We start from the raw sequence: 13,077 nt of genomic DNA, 5'->3' as shown, positions 1-13,077 counted from the left end.
ACCACCAACACCAAACTATCGCAAAAACATTACAAAATAAGAATCCAAATATTTTGGGGATGCCATGTGAGCACAGGCTCAAGATTTTCAACTGGGAGTAAAAGATGAAGTGTCGATTTCCTTTCTCTTCATTATCGTTTGATGCCAGACACAATTGTTTTACTTAACATAAAGGAATCGGCCTCGCTGTTCCAATACTTTTGGAGGAGACCCCGGGGACTTGACTGGGTTCAACCACTTTATAAATGTCCTCACTTTAGCTCTCCTGCCTTGCAACAGACTCTCCTTAGGGAGATCATTAGAGCATTATGAAACTCAAGTCACTCCCGTTCTCTCCCATCTAATTTATCCATGCATATTTTTTAAAAGCATCTTGTTTACCTATTTCCACCTCATTCCTTCCGTCTGTCATATCTTCTGGGGTTTTTTTTTTGTTTGATTTTTGTTTGCGCAATAATGTTTCCCACCAATTGCAGCACTGTTGGGTCTACAATATACTGTCCTTGGATATCAGCTAGTATTTACAATTTATGACCATGACATTTTTATCCCGAAATATATAGCGTACTATGTTGCCTTGGCCTTCACAGTTTTATGTCATGATTTTTACAATTGTCTTTCTCCCTGTTCAAATGGTTCTCAAAGATTAGGTGACTTACTTACTCCTTTTATTATAAAACTGTATCTGCACACTATGTAAAGATAAGTCATGCACCTGAAAAAATCTATTTTCTCCCTTCTCCCCGGACGCACCATTAGGTACACCTGTGTAGGATGAGCACCAATCTGCCTTCACAAAGAAAATAAGGTTCACTTCTGTGAGAAAAGAAGTCCAAGTCTATGTTATTGTGGTTCGCGGCTTTGTAGAACTGCATTGCAGTTAAATACGTTAAACAAAAATATACCTATTGTTCTATATTGCAAAACATGCAACATTAATTGGACCCTCTAAATTGCCCTTAGGTATGACTGCGAGTGCGACTGTTGTCTGTCCCCATGTGCCCTGCGATTGGCTGGCAACCAGTTCAGGGTATACCTCGCCTCCTGCCCCTTGACAGCTGGGATAGGCTCCAGCACTCCCCGCGACCCTTGTGAGGACAAGGGGCTAAAAAAACGGATGGATGGATGTTCTATATTGCCTGACAGTGTCAATTAAGTAATAAATGTACTACAACATTTTTACACAGCTATTGTCCATCCATCCATTTTCTTTGCTGCTTATCCTCACGAGGGTCGCGGGGAGTGCTCGAGCCCATCCTAGCTGTCAAGGGTCAGGAGGGTTAGGTACACACTGAACTGGTTGCCAGCCAATCGCAGGGCACACCAAGACAAACAGCCAGTCACAATCACACCGAGGGGCAATTTAGAGTGTCCGATTGATGTTGCATGTTTTTGGGATGTGTGAGGAACCCACGCAGGCACAGGCAGAACCTGTGAAGTCCACACCACACAGGTGGGTCCGGGATCGAACCTGGGTCCTCAGAACTGTGAGGCCAACACTTTACCAGCTGCGGCACCGTGCCACCCACAGCTATTGTATTGGAGAAAATTTGATTGTCCTTCTATTTATTATTATTTCTCATGTAGATTTCCTTTTACATGCATACATACATTTTTAAATAGTTATTGTGGTTAGTTGATTCTCATCAGCATTGTCATGTAGGCTGTGTTGATGTTATCATTAAGCAATGTTTTCCCTCTCCCCTGTCACCCCTTGTCACGCAACACAGAAACCCAAACCGGATATGTGACTGCTTAGAGATAATACGCTAAAATTGCACTAATTTCGATCCGCGGTGTGCCTGCCTGTCCCTGCCTTTATTATGTTGCTTCAGCTGAGTGTGGAGCCACGTCTCTGGGACCAGAAGGTGTTCTTGTCTCCCCGAACTTCCCTTCCAACTATGACAACAATCACGAATGCATCTACCGCGTGACCACAGAGAAGGGAAAAGGAATCAGGCTGAAAGCTGAGAGCTTCTCTCTGCAGGATGGAGACTACCTCAAGGTACTTTACTTACTTGTACTGTGCTTTATTTGCACGGTTTGTTCAAATACATTCATCACACGCACAGAAAATAAATGCCTGAACGCAGACTCTGACATAGATGGTCATTACTTTAAGTGAATTAAAAACAATTACTGTACATGTTTGACTTAGAGTGATGTTCCTCTTTAAAGAACAAGAACAGTAAATGCATGAAAATGTAGATATCCACAACAATCTTTTTGTTGTAAAAATAAGACATTGTTTAATTCAGTGTTCTGTAAAGAGTTCATTTTGAAAACATGGGCTTAATTAATAATACACACGTATCTCATTTATGAATGAATATTTTGGCAAAAAAAGCAAAGTTTATCAGTTTGATCAACAAATAGTGTCTTTGTAGAGTATTTATTTAAATATAATTTGAAATGATTTATTAGTCATTGTATTAATTACTTTGGTTTTACACAACACCTCAACTTCATTTAAATTGGGGTTTGTATTTTTCATGATCCTAATGACTAACAACAGCCAAATAACGCACGCAATTTGTGATGAAATTGTCAAAAAGTGCTGCATATCAATTTTTTTAATGTTTCACTGAAATAGTCCACGATATTTGGTTTTGCCAAATTATTGGCCAAGCTGAGTCCACAAGGTTCACCCTCTTTTTGTATATGTTAACATGCTTGCACAAAAAGCATCAACACACCTACTGGGATGTATTATCCGTGTTTCAATTAACACTTATTGTGCTCCTGTTGCAATCGCCACAAAAGCTGAATGAACACATAGGAAGCAACGGCACAAAAGGATTGATTGTTTCCCTGTTGACCCAAAGCACATTATCTTCTGTTATTGGAGAGCTGGAGGGTTATCTCAGGATCCTTTTATCCCTATGTCTCAGCGATAATCTTACCACCGCAACACAGAGCCATTTATTTTTCAATTCATATTTCAATAAAAACTGGTTAATCAAGAAAAGTCACTGAGCCAGAAGTTCAGCACTTAGTGACACTCGTATCCACTTTTCATTCCACCCTATTACAATTCCTGCACTTACCACCATTTCTTTTCCTGAGAAAATGTCAAATCCTCTCTAGGTGTACAATCTTCACGTCTTCTATCACAGTCACCAGTGTGTGTGTGTGTGTGTGGTGTGTGTGTGTGTGTGTGTGTTAAGAACAGCCCATCCATCTGTTTTTCATATGAGCTACTTTAATAGTCGCACAACAGTTTCTGACTGACACTATCTTAAACTGTTTCTATTCACAACTTTTCTGAGCAGTATTAGGCCTCAGGCCATAGTTAAGCCAGTATGTGGTTAGAGTGTATTATCACTTTTAGCCCCCAAGCATTGACTGAGCCTGTCTGTGGTTAGATTGTATTAGTAGGGTTCTGACTGACTTTAAAAGAGGCTTAACGTGACTGGAGGGGGGAAAAAAATGGAAACGTTCCCATTGGGATGAGCAATACAAAAGAAGCAATCCTGTTTCGCGAGGTGACACCAGGATGGCAAACATGATAAAAAACAGCTCTGATCAATGCCAAAATAGTCTCAGATTGTGATATTATTTTTTTATACATCTTATACAATGTACATCAAATAATATTAGCAACTTCTGTTCAAGGCAGCTCATAGTGTCACTGTGCTTTTGAGAGTAAAAGTGGTTGAGTAGTAGTGTAACAGTGGTAGTTGGAGTTGAGTGCAAACAATGGAATTAAATCAATGGTTCCCCTGTCAAAATAACAGCACAAGGTAATACAGAGATGTGCTAAAAGTTAGTTAAGAATGATCAGAAGAAAGGACAGCAACCTGGTTTCATACATGAATGTCAGAGCAAAGGTCTGAATACGTAGTGTTTTTTTTTTTAATAAATTGGCAAAAATATCACTTGTTTTTTTTCTGTGAATATGGAGTGCTGTGTGTTCATTAATGAGGAAAAATAACTTAAATGATTATAACAAATGGCTGCAATATAACAGAGGGAAAATATTAATGGGGGTCTGAAAATGCCCCGTCCCCACTATATGTATGGATGTTGACTATCACCGTTTGCTTTTCAAGGTGCATTTTGTACTCTTTTGAATGTCGATTGTGAGCATCTGGTGTGGCATAGCCAAGCACACCCCCAACAAGGCAACGTGGGTTAGCCATACGGTTGGCTCACCACCTCTGGAAGGAGGCAAGGGGGTTGGCTGCTGCTTGAGCTGAATGGCGTGAGCAGGGCAGCAGCCAAAGTGGGCATCCTTTATGGTTCAGTCCCTGGGTCCAGAAGCTGGATTCTGGGACGTGAAATGTCACCTCTCTGGAAGCGAAGGAGGGTGAGGTGTTGCGAGCTCAAGAAATTCTGAATAGACATAGTCGGCTTCACCTCCACATACAGCTTGGGCTCTAGTACGAGTCTTCTCGAGATGGGTTGGACTCCCTTCCATTCGAGAGTTACCCACAGTGAGAGACTCCGTACAGGTGTGGGCATACTCATTGCCACGAGCCAGTGGAAATAACCCCCGGGGGACGACCGAGGACACACTGGAGAGACTACATCTCCCGGCTGACAGGGGAGAACTGGATGAAGTAGCTGGGGAGAGAGAATTCTAAGCTTCCCTGTTTCAGCTGCTGCCCCTGTGACCCATCCTCAGATGAGTGTTCAAAGATGAATGGATTTTTAATTGTAAGTCAGCCTGAATTTGCACTTTAGCGATCCCATTGCAGGAACTGTAAGAAAATATTGTACCCAAATGTTGTCCAATAAAGATGAGGACTACTACTGTTAGGTGTACAACAGGACTACATTGATGCTGGATATGTTCATTTAGAAATTGTTACTGAGCCATCATGCGAATCGTAATGTCAGCTTTTAAGTGAGCACAGACCATCAGCCCTTGTACTCAAATTAGGTTTCAATATTGTATAATGTATATAGACAGGTAGATTAGTGGAGTGTCCATCTTTCAACCAGTTGCCAAAGCTCTCAATTTACAGTTTGATTGTAATTCATTTACTTTGATCATGAACTTTGGACAGTTGTAAGGCTTGAAAAGTTCCTGCTTCCAAGTTGATTGGTTTTAGAGACAATGTAGCATGCTTAAGCATTCTGAAGGAGTTCAGGCTTTGGGTGAAAATTGAAACAATTATTTGATTATTTTACAAGCTTTAGAACAAATATTTATTTCGAAATGAACTGAGCATTACAATGCTACTTTTTTGCACTAATACTGTTAAGACATCATTATGTGTTTGACAAAATTTGTTCCAATACTCCGACCCTGGGGTCAAAAAGGAAGATTAAGACAGAAACCAAGTGCTGGAATTGTTGTATGAGAAAGGGGTCTGTCAGAGAGGGAATAGGGTGGCTGATGGTGACATGATGATTTATGAGCTGCAGGGATTTTCATTAACCATACTGAGTTTTACACAAGCACTGGGTGTGAGAGAGAGGAGGAAAATTAGGAGCTAGTGACAGGAAATGGGATGGTGTTGGTAGTGAGGAATAAGGAAACGCAGTTTGAGCACATTTTGCTACATTGATTGATTTCCGCCAATTGTTTTAATATTTTCATTTTTACACAAATGGTGACATGATCTCTTACCTCATGTCACAACATTATATTGTCCTTCGCCAAAGCACATTACATTTGGATTTCGGCCCGTCTATTTTTGGCAGTTTATGACAAATCAGTAAAATATATTTATTATATAGAATATTAACTAAAAAACGTTTTTTAACGCAAAGTACTTCACAATTGTGACATTAAAAGGTACTGATCTTCAAATACACATTTTCTCATCTGCCTTGAGTCATGAATTTAATGTACACCTTCTTAATGCATAGGCTTCAATATGATGTCACTTCAGCCTGTGCTACTATGATAGTTTCAACTCTTCTTGAAAGGCTTTTAACAAGGTTTTGGAGTCTGTTTATGAGAGAATTTGTCAGTCTCTGATCTAATAGACCTCAAAAGTGTTCGATAAGATTGAAGAGAGGACTCTTGTGTAAGCCAGGCCAGTCAAAGTCATCTCCACAAAACTCATCTGTGTCTTTATGGACCTTGCTTTGTGCACTGGTGCATAGTCATGTTGAAATTGGAAGGTGTTCCCACAAAGTCGAGACCGTGGAAATGTCCAAAATCTCTTGGTATGCTGAACCATAAAATTATTTTGTTTAAGTAAATAACTAAATGCTACTTCATAATGTTTGCTTTAGCCTCTGTGCTCCACAATTTGACCTGAGTCATCCACTGAGTCACCCTGATTATCATCTGTTATGATTGACAGGTGTATGATGGTGAGAACAGTTCGTCTCGTCTCCTTGGGAATTTCACCTGGGAATCTATGATGGGTCGTGTCATCAATAGTACCTCCAATCACTTGTGGCTGGAGTTTAACAGCAACGCCTCCGGAACTAATCAAGGCTTTCACCTCACATACACAAGTAAGTTAAAAAGTCCTTTAAGGTCTGACGGTATCATGGTCATCAAATCTGTGCCTGATTTAAAAAAAATCCCACCAGATTTTAGTTTTATCTTTTCCAGAAACATTTTCCATTGTCAGCCATGCTAATAATAATCTTCTTTGTTTGTATGTATTCTGGGTGCCAACCAGTTCAGGGTGTACCCCACCTCCCGCCCCCCAGTTAGCTGTGATAGGCCCTAACATATCCACAACTCTAGTAAGAATAAGCGGTATAGAAAATGGATGTTTTGTCTTAAACATTTTTGCCTGGAATTTGAACCCCAACAGAAAATACATGACCCAACAATCAGATGGTCCAAAAACAGAATGGCTTGAACCTAAGAAAATGCAGCTTTTGGATTGGCTGAGTCAGGGGCCTGACTACCTGACCCTAATTTAGATGTTGTGGCACCAACTGGAGTTCAATTCCATCCATCAATTTTCAACAAGGCTTATCCTCACAAGGGTTCTGGGAGTACAAAAACCTATCCCACCTAACTTGGGGCGAAATGCAGACTGCACCCTGAACTGGTCACAATCCATGTCAGATATTCCAAAGATGTTAGTGTGCTGAAACTCTTTTTATGAAAAAGAATAGTCCTGTTTTCCTCCGGTATGCTGGTCTACTCTGCAGTGACAAAAGGTGTTTGGTTTACTTCATTGTTGTCAAGAGAGGTTCTGCTTGTATTTAAGTCTAATGGTTTGCATTTTTTTTTCACCCAGCTGTTCAGTAAAAAAATATACTGGTAATTGTGTGCGGGGTATAAGTTTAAGAAAACTGTTTTCTTTTTGTCACTTTGATGAACATCACCTTGTATTTTATGACAAATTTGTGCAAAACCTCCAGATGATTTCGAGAGATGAACACACTTTTTCTTGCTGTGTACTAGATATACATGTAGCTTCAAAATATAGCATTTCACTGTAATTGTTGTTACTGAAAAATTGTACAATGATTGTATTTGTTTTGATCTTCTTTTTCCTCCCATAAACATTGGGGAGTAGAGGATTAGTTATTGGGTAAGCTTCCTTGGTCAAATAATTAATTTTACCGTTACAGTAGAAAAACGTCATGTACTACAAATATCTTGAATAGTCTTTCACAGTCAGCAAAATACTAATTTTGCTCAGATTTCCAAGAAATGTATGTTGATCTGATAATTTAGCTTGAAGTGCAAGAGTAGTGAGCTGGCGAAAAAATTTAATTCTTCCCATATTTAATGAGTTTAAAGACCACATATGAAGAGGCCAGGACCAGCTGTTTGGTTTTTTTTTTTGGTTGTTTTTTAGCCACTGCGACTACTTGGAAAACAATTGCATTATTTAGAAAAATGATAAAACAGTCTCACTAATCCTCGTTGAGCATTAGTCAAGACACGTGCAGTGTAGGCTAAATAGTAATGAATAGGGCACCCATAGTGCTCTGGAGCAAGGCGTTTCTTCTCCACCGGCACCTCTTTGCTCTAGTAGTGCACTATTGTGTTGAGTTAAATGCAGAGACTCCATTTTGTGATTACAGAATCAATTTTATAACAAAGATGATAACGATTTTTGACAAACATGTACGTACCTTTTGCACATTTTATGTATTTTTAATAGCGTCAGTATATACATATACAGTCGCTCTGGAAAAAGTAATACCAGTTACAATAAAATTATGGCGTAATGATCTCGGCTAGATACATTAATGTGTTTGCAACTTAAGAGCGTAACCGAGCCCTACACCACTCTGCCTGATTTCTCTCAAAATGTGGTAGTTGTCACTGAAAAACCTAGTGTTTTGACTTTTTAGCCATTCCCTTGATACATTGTCTCTTCTAGGTTTTGACCTGGTACGGTGCGAAGAACCTGGCATCCCTAGTTATGGCTACAAGATCCAGGACGATGGCCATTATGCCAACACATTCGTCCTTTACTCCTGCAACCCTGGCTACAGTCTCCATGGAAGTAGTACGTTGACCTGTCTAAGTGGGGACAGGCGTGTCTGGGACAAGCCACTTCCATCCTGTATAGGTGTGTATGCCAATTAATTTTTCAGTCTATGACTACCTCCTACCTTTTACCCTTTAAAACATTTCTACAATTTAGCTAAATATACTGCCGGAGATGAGTCAGTAAAAACAATAATTAATCTCAAATTGTTAACTTGTGATGGAATGTTTAAGTGCTGTTGGTTTCGGCAGTGTCATTCCTGATAACCGATATTTCATTTAATGTTGGTTTCTATCTTAACTCAAAGCAACAGAAAAACTTCAGCAAGTGTGTGTTTGAGGCTAGTTAATTACATGAGAAAATACCATGCAGCATTTTCTACATGCTAACCTGTTTCTAAACAGATTCAAATGCATACGAGTATATTGACACAAGACAATAGTTTGAACAGGCATGCATACAGTCTTTGATAAAAGAGAGTAAAGAAACATATCTCACTACACACCAACAGACAAATGATTTCTTATATAGAAGACATGGTTTCGTATGTCCTTTTTATTCTCTCAGAGGATAATTAAAAGTTATACAGTCTTTTAGTTAATCTCATTACCAAGTTTGTAACATTTTTATCAGTACAGCAGAACCTCTGTTGTCTTGATTAATCCGTCAACGTGAAACAAAAGCAATCGGAAACACACAAAGGACATAGACTGGAAAACAATTCCAAGATTTTTTTTTTTTTAACAAAAACTGATCAAATGTATGGAAACCAGGACCCAATTTTGGCCAAAAAAAAAAAAAAAAAAGATAAAGCTTACAATATGTGATCGCCAAGATAAATAACATCAGGTATGGTATTGTACTCATGAATTAACCCTCTGTTGACCCATGTTGCATTTTTGCACATGGTACATTAGAGCCCCTTTTCCAGTTTACCGATGTGGCATTTGCCATTATTGACCAGTGTTGATCAAATCGGATTTTCAATCTGAACATGGACGTGATCTTTTAGTCCATTTTTCACATTGAAAAAAGCTGGTCATAATTTCAGATAACCTGGAACCCTGCTTGGTTAACAGAGGGTTAAAGTGACATATTTGCGTTTCGAAGTAGGCTGTAACGTCGCAACTGGAATGCAAAATGCTGGCCTTCAGTAGGTTTCCTGCCCAAGGCAACCATGAGCCAAAAGGGACTTAGGTACCAAAGGGTACCAAAGTATCCAAGGACTGTCACTCTGAATTTGCATTCTTCCCTCTATCAAGAGGCCGCAGGGCTTGTGCTTTTATGCGGAACCAAGTACTGCCCAGTGTGGCCAAGACCAAATATCAGCCACTGACCCATGTTTGCTCGTCTGATATTGTTCTGATAAAGCCCTTTGACCACATGCTCACTACCCATGTGATTGTGGAGGACTTCCTTTTTTTTTTGCGACGTAACTCATTCCTACGTACTCTAGCTCTGACACAGACCTCCCTGACTGCTGGAGCGATGCCTAGCGCTTGAACTCTACCTTCACCACAACAGCGCTTGGCAATCAAAGCTTGGAACATCCCCCAAACCAAGCCTGGCGCGCACAGTCCCAGTTGTTGGAGGAAGGCAGGGACAGATCACACACATTTTATCCATCATTTTTGGCCAGATGTTTAAGCCTGAAGCGAAGCAAGCATTGGAACATGGTGTGGAAGTAACTGAGTCGGACACCGGGGTGCCCACCAGCTTTGATGAAGCCAAGACTGAGCATTTTTATTTTTTTTTGCTTTGTTTTATGTTGAATCTTCTGAGACTGCAAAAATCCCCGTGTCCAACACTGCTGCTGGGCACCACGCTTACAGGGCTCCATCACCACTTTCCCATTTGCGGTTCTACTCATCTTAACCTATGTATCAGAATGTGCTGACACAGATACTGATTTATGATTCATATCTTACATTGTCCAAGATGGGTATGTACTACTGTGCTTAACAGCGACACGTCATTGATCCTGGAATTATTCATCCTGTTAAATAAAAAAAAAAGTATGAAAATGTGAACTATCAGTATTGTTTGTGCCATTTGTAGTTGAGAAGAAATCCGAGCCAAAGATTTTAATGGAATGTTTTGTTGACTGCTGTAAACTAAGTATAATTTTTTTCATCTGGTCACTGCCATGCCCCGTGTCCAATGTAATTTGGTCACCAGGAAACCCACCGAGAAACATCCTCTTCTTGTCTAAGTTCATAGTCTGCTTGGTAAATATCCAGTTTCACTTGACTTTAACATGTGGCTTTGCATATTCAACAAACGAAAGCCTTTAAGTATTCTTACATTGTAGGGATTGTGCGGGCTTCTGGAACATTTTAATTTGTAATTCCCCAATGTTGAACCCGACATTGTCTCTCAGTAACCCGCTTGCACACCTGAGCTTTCGGTGGCTGGACATACCCTGATTTGGTTGCTAATAGAAACTAAAAAGAATATATGTGTATGCATACACTTGTTGGCCTAGTGCGTCTGTTTGTAGGTGTGTGTTTGTCTCTTGTGTTTCATCACAGTCCAGCATTAATTTGCAGCAGCTTTGTTGCAGTCTTATTTCAGGTAAGCCAGCAGCCAGGAGAATACTTGCTCGCAGGTCCCTGGGCTAAATACCTTTGCATCTGCCTCTGTTGTTTCTCTTTTGGAACATTTTTCACTTTGCCTTTATGTTTGTCTCACTCCCTGTCTGTCTGGCTCAGTCAATCAAATCTTTGCTTTTACTGCCATGTAGATGAGGTGCTTTTGCCCAGAATGATTCCCATTTCACATCTTTCCCTGAACTGACTCAAAGAGAAGTGGTCTTCTTCACCATACTCCTTTTGGGAAACTGTTATTTACTGGATATGTGTAGGCTAGCCATTCTCCCTCTGCATGTCTGTATTTCTGTATATGCTGAAGCAATAATGTAGGTTGATTTATTGAATGCATAGTGGTTCCTCTAAATAAAATAAATACCTAGACACATCTTAAGTTCTTTCTTCATCAAGATCTGTTCCAATGTCTCCTATGAAGATTCTGTCCTTTTCTTGCTACCATATTGGACAATGTAGCGCAAAAAATATAGATATATATGTTGGATCTCTATTTATTTAGCGTTAATTTATTCTTGGATTTTTAGTACTCCTGGGAGTTCCTTAGAAATAAAACAGGAGCTTTGGCAATACAAGGTTGAGTGTACCAGTCAAGCCTGTCCATGTTGTTTATTTATTTCAAGCTTTTGGTAATAGAGAAGAAACTGCTTCATGGGTTAAGTAGGTTAATATGGCAAAAGAAGACTACAAGACTACAATTATTGATACCAGTAATCATGCTGACACAATAATGAGAGTCAATGCCTTGTGCGATGATTTATTGGCTCATTGTTATTGTGAAGCAATCTTATAAGAGCAAATTTTTTTTTCAACATTTCAAACATCTTCTTGATGGATTGAAATGAAATTTATAGCTAAAGCAGTAGTAACTCAGCTACTGCATCTGCAAAGTTTGTTTACTATAATCCAATCCAACAATTTGTGGTTTTGTCCCTGGTGGTTATAAGATATATTTTCTTCTATAAAAATAATGGAAGTAAAAGTCCACCGTAGCTGTAAATCGTACGATATGTTATCCAAGCAGTGTTTGACAATGTCACCGTCTTGTGTCCTTGCAGCGGAGTGTGGAGGTCACATCACTGGAGCAGTGTCTGGACGAATTCTATCTCCGGGATACCCTGCCCCATATGACAACAATCTCCACTGTACCTGGACTATAGAGGCGGATACCGGCAAGACTATCAGGTAACTTAACAAGAATCTAGTAAGTCGTAAAGATCATAAAATTGTCATAATAATAATAAGTTAATCACAATTAGTATTAAAAACATAACCTTCAGTGAATATTCTTCCACTACACACACACGCACACACACACACACACTTCCAATATTTGTTTAAATGAGTCCTTCTGGTTTTAAAAAAAAAAAAAAAGCCAAAAACTAGGAAGAGCAAAGATGAAGTGTGAACATGCAGATCTTTTTATATTAATTATTTCCTCCTCAGTCTCCACTTTATCGTCTTTGACACTGAGATCGGCCATGACATCCTGAGAGTCTGGGATGGGCCATCAGGGCCGTCGGACGGAGGGATCCTTTTGAAAGAATGGTCCGGCCCGGCCTTACCAGAAGATATCCATTCAACTTTTAATGTACTTACGCTTCAGTTTGACGCTGACTACTTCATCAGCAAGCAAGGCTTTTCCATCCAGTTTTCCAGTAAGTGCACTCTTATCTTCTTTTCTTTGTTAAATAACAATATCAACGAGTGGTTAAAAAAATTTGGGAAGTCAACCTTCTATGGTGCTCAATATTGAACAATATATGTCAATCTGATAAAAAGTGATCTGATCCAATTAATTCAATCTAAACAACCCCCACATTTTTATGACATTCATAATCTTACACTCATCTTAACGCAGTGGTTAATTATTATTTTTTTTAAATAAGGGCCATGGAACAGCATATGGTACATTTGGACAGCACTATTGTCATTCTTAATATTATTTTCTTGTGTATCAAAACTCTTCCAAAGAGCTATTACAACAGCTCATAATTATTCATTCATTTTGACCATGCTCCAATTTTGAAAATGAATTTGTGAGATCCTCTGTCTGGAAAGTTCAACAAATGAGCAAGATATTTTTATGTTGTGTCAATATA

General features: G+C 39.4%; 1 protein-coding gene across 1 annotated transcript in view; it reads left to right on the top strand.

Moving 5' to 3' along the window:
* LOC133497966 (CUB and sushi domain-containing protein 1-like) overlaps nt 1-13,077 on the top strand; it is a 521,981-nt gene that overhangs the window by 391,501 nt on the left and 117,403 nt on the right. Inside the window, exons 26-30 of the mRNA XM_061814268.1 lie at nt 1,836-2,005; nt 6,264-6,420; nt 8,262-8,453; nt 12,034-12,160; nt 12,422-12,633. Of these exons, the coding sequence (XP_061670252.1) occupies nt 1,836-2,005; nt 6,264-6,420; nt 8,262-8,453; nt 12,034-12,160; nt 12,422-12,633 (858 nt within the window). The remainder of the gene's footprint in view (nt 1-1,835; nt 2,006-6,263; nt 6,421-8,261; nt 8,454-12,033; nt 12,161-12,421; nt 12,634-13,077) is intronic.

Source organism: Syngnathoides biaculeatus, chromosome 3, assembly GCF_019802595.1.
Source record: "Syngnathoides biaculeatus isolate LvHL_M chromosome 3, ASM1980259v1, whole genome shotgun sequence".
NCBI lineage: Eukaryota > Metazoa > Chordata > Actinopteri > Syngnathiformes > Syngnathidae > Syngnathoides > Syngnathoides biaculeatus.
This window is presented reverse-complemented; position numbering and strand designations above follow the sequence as displayed.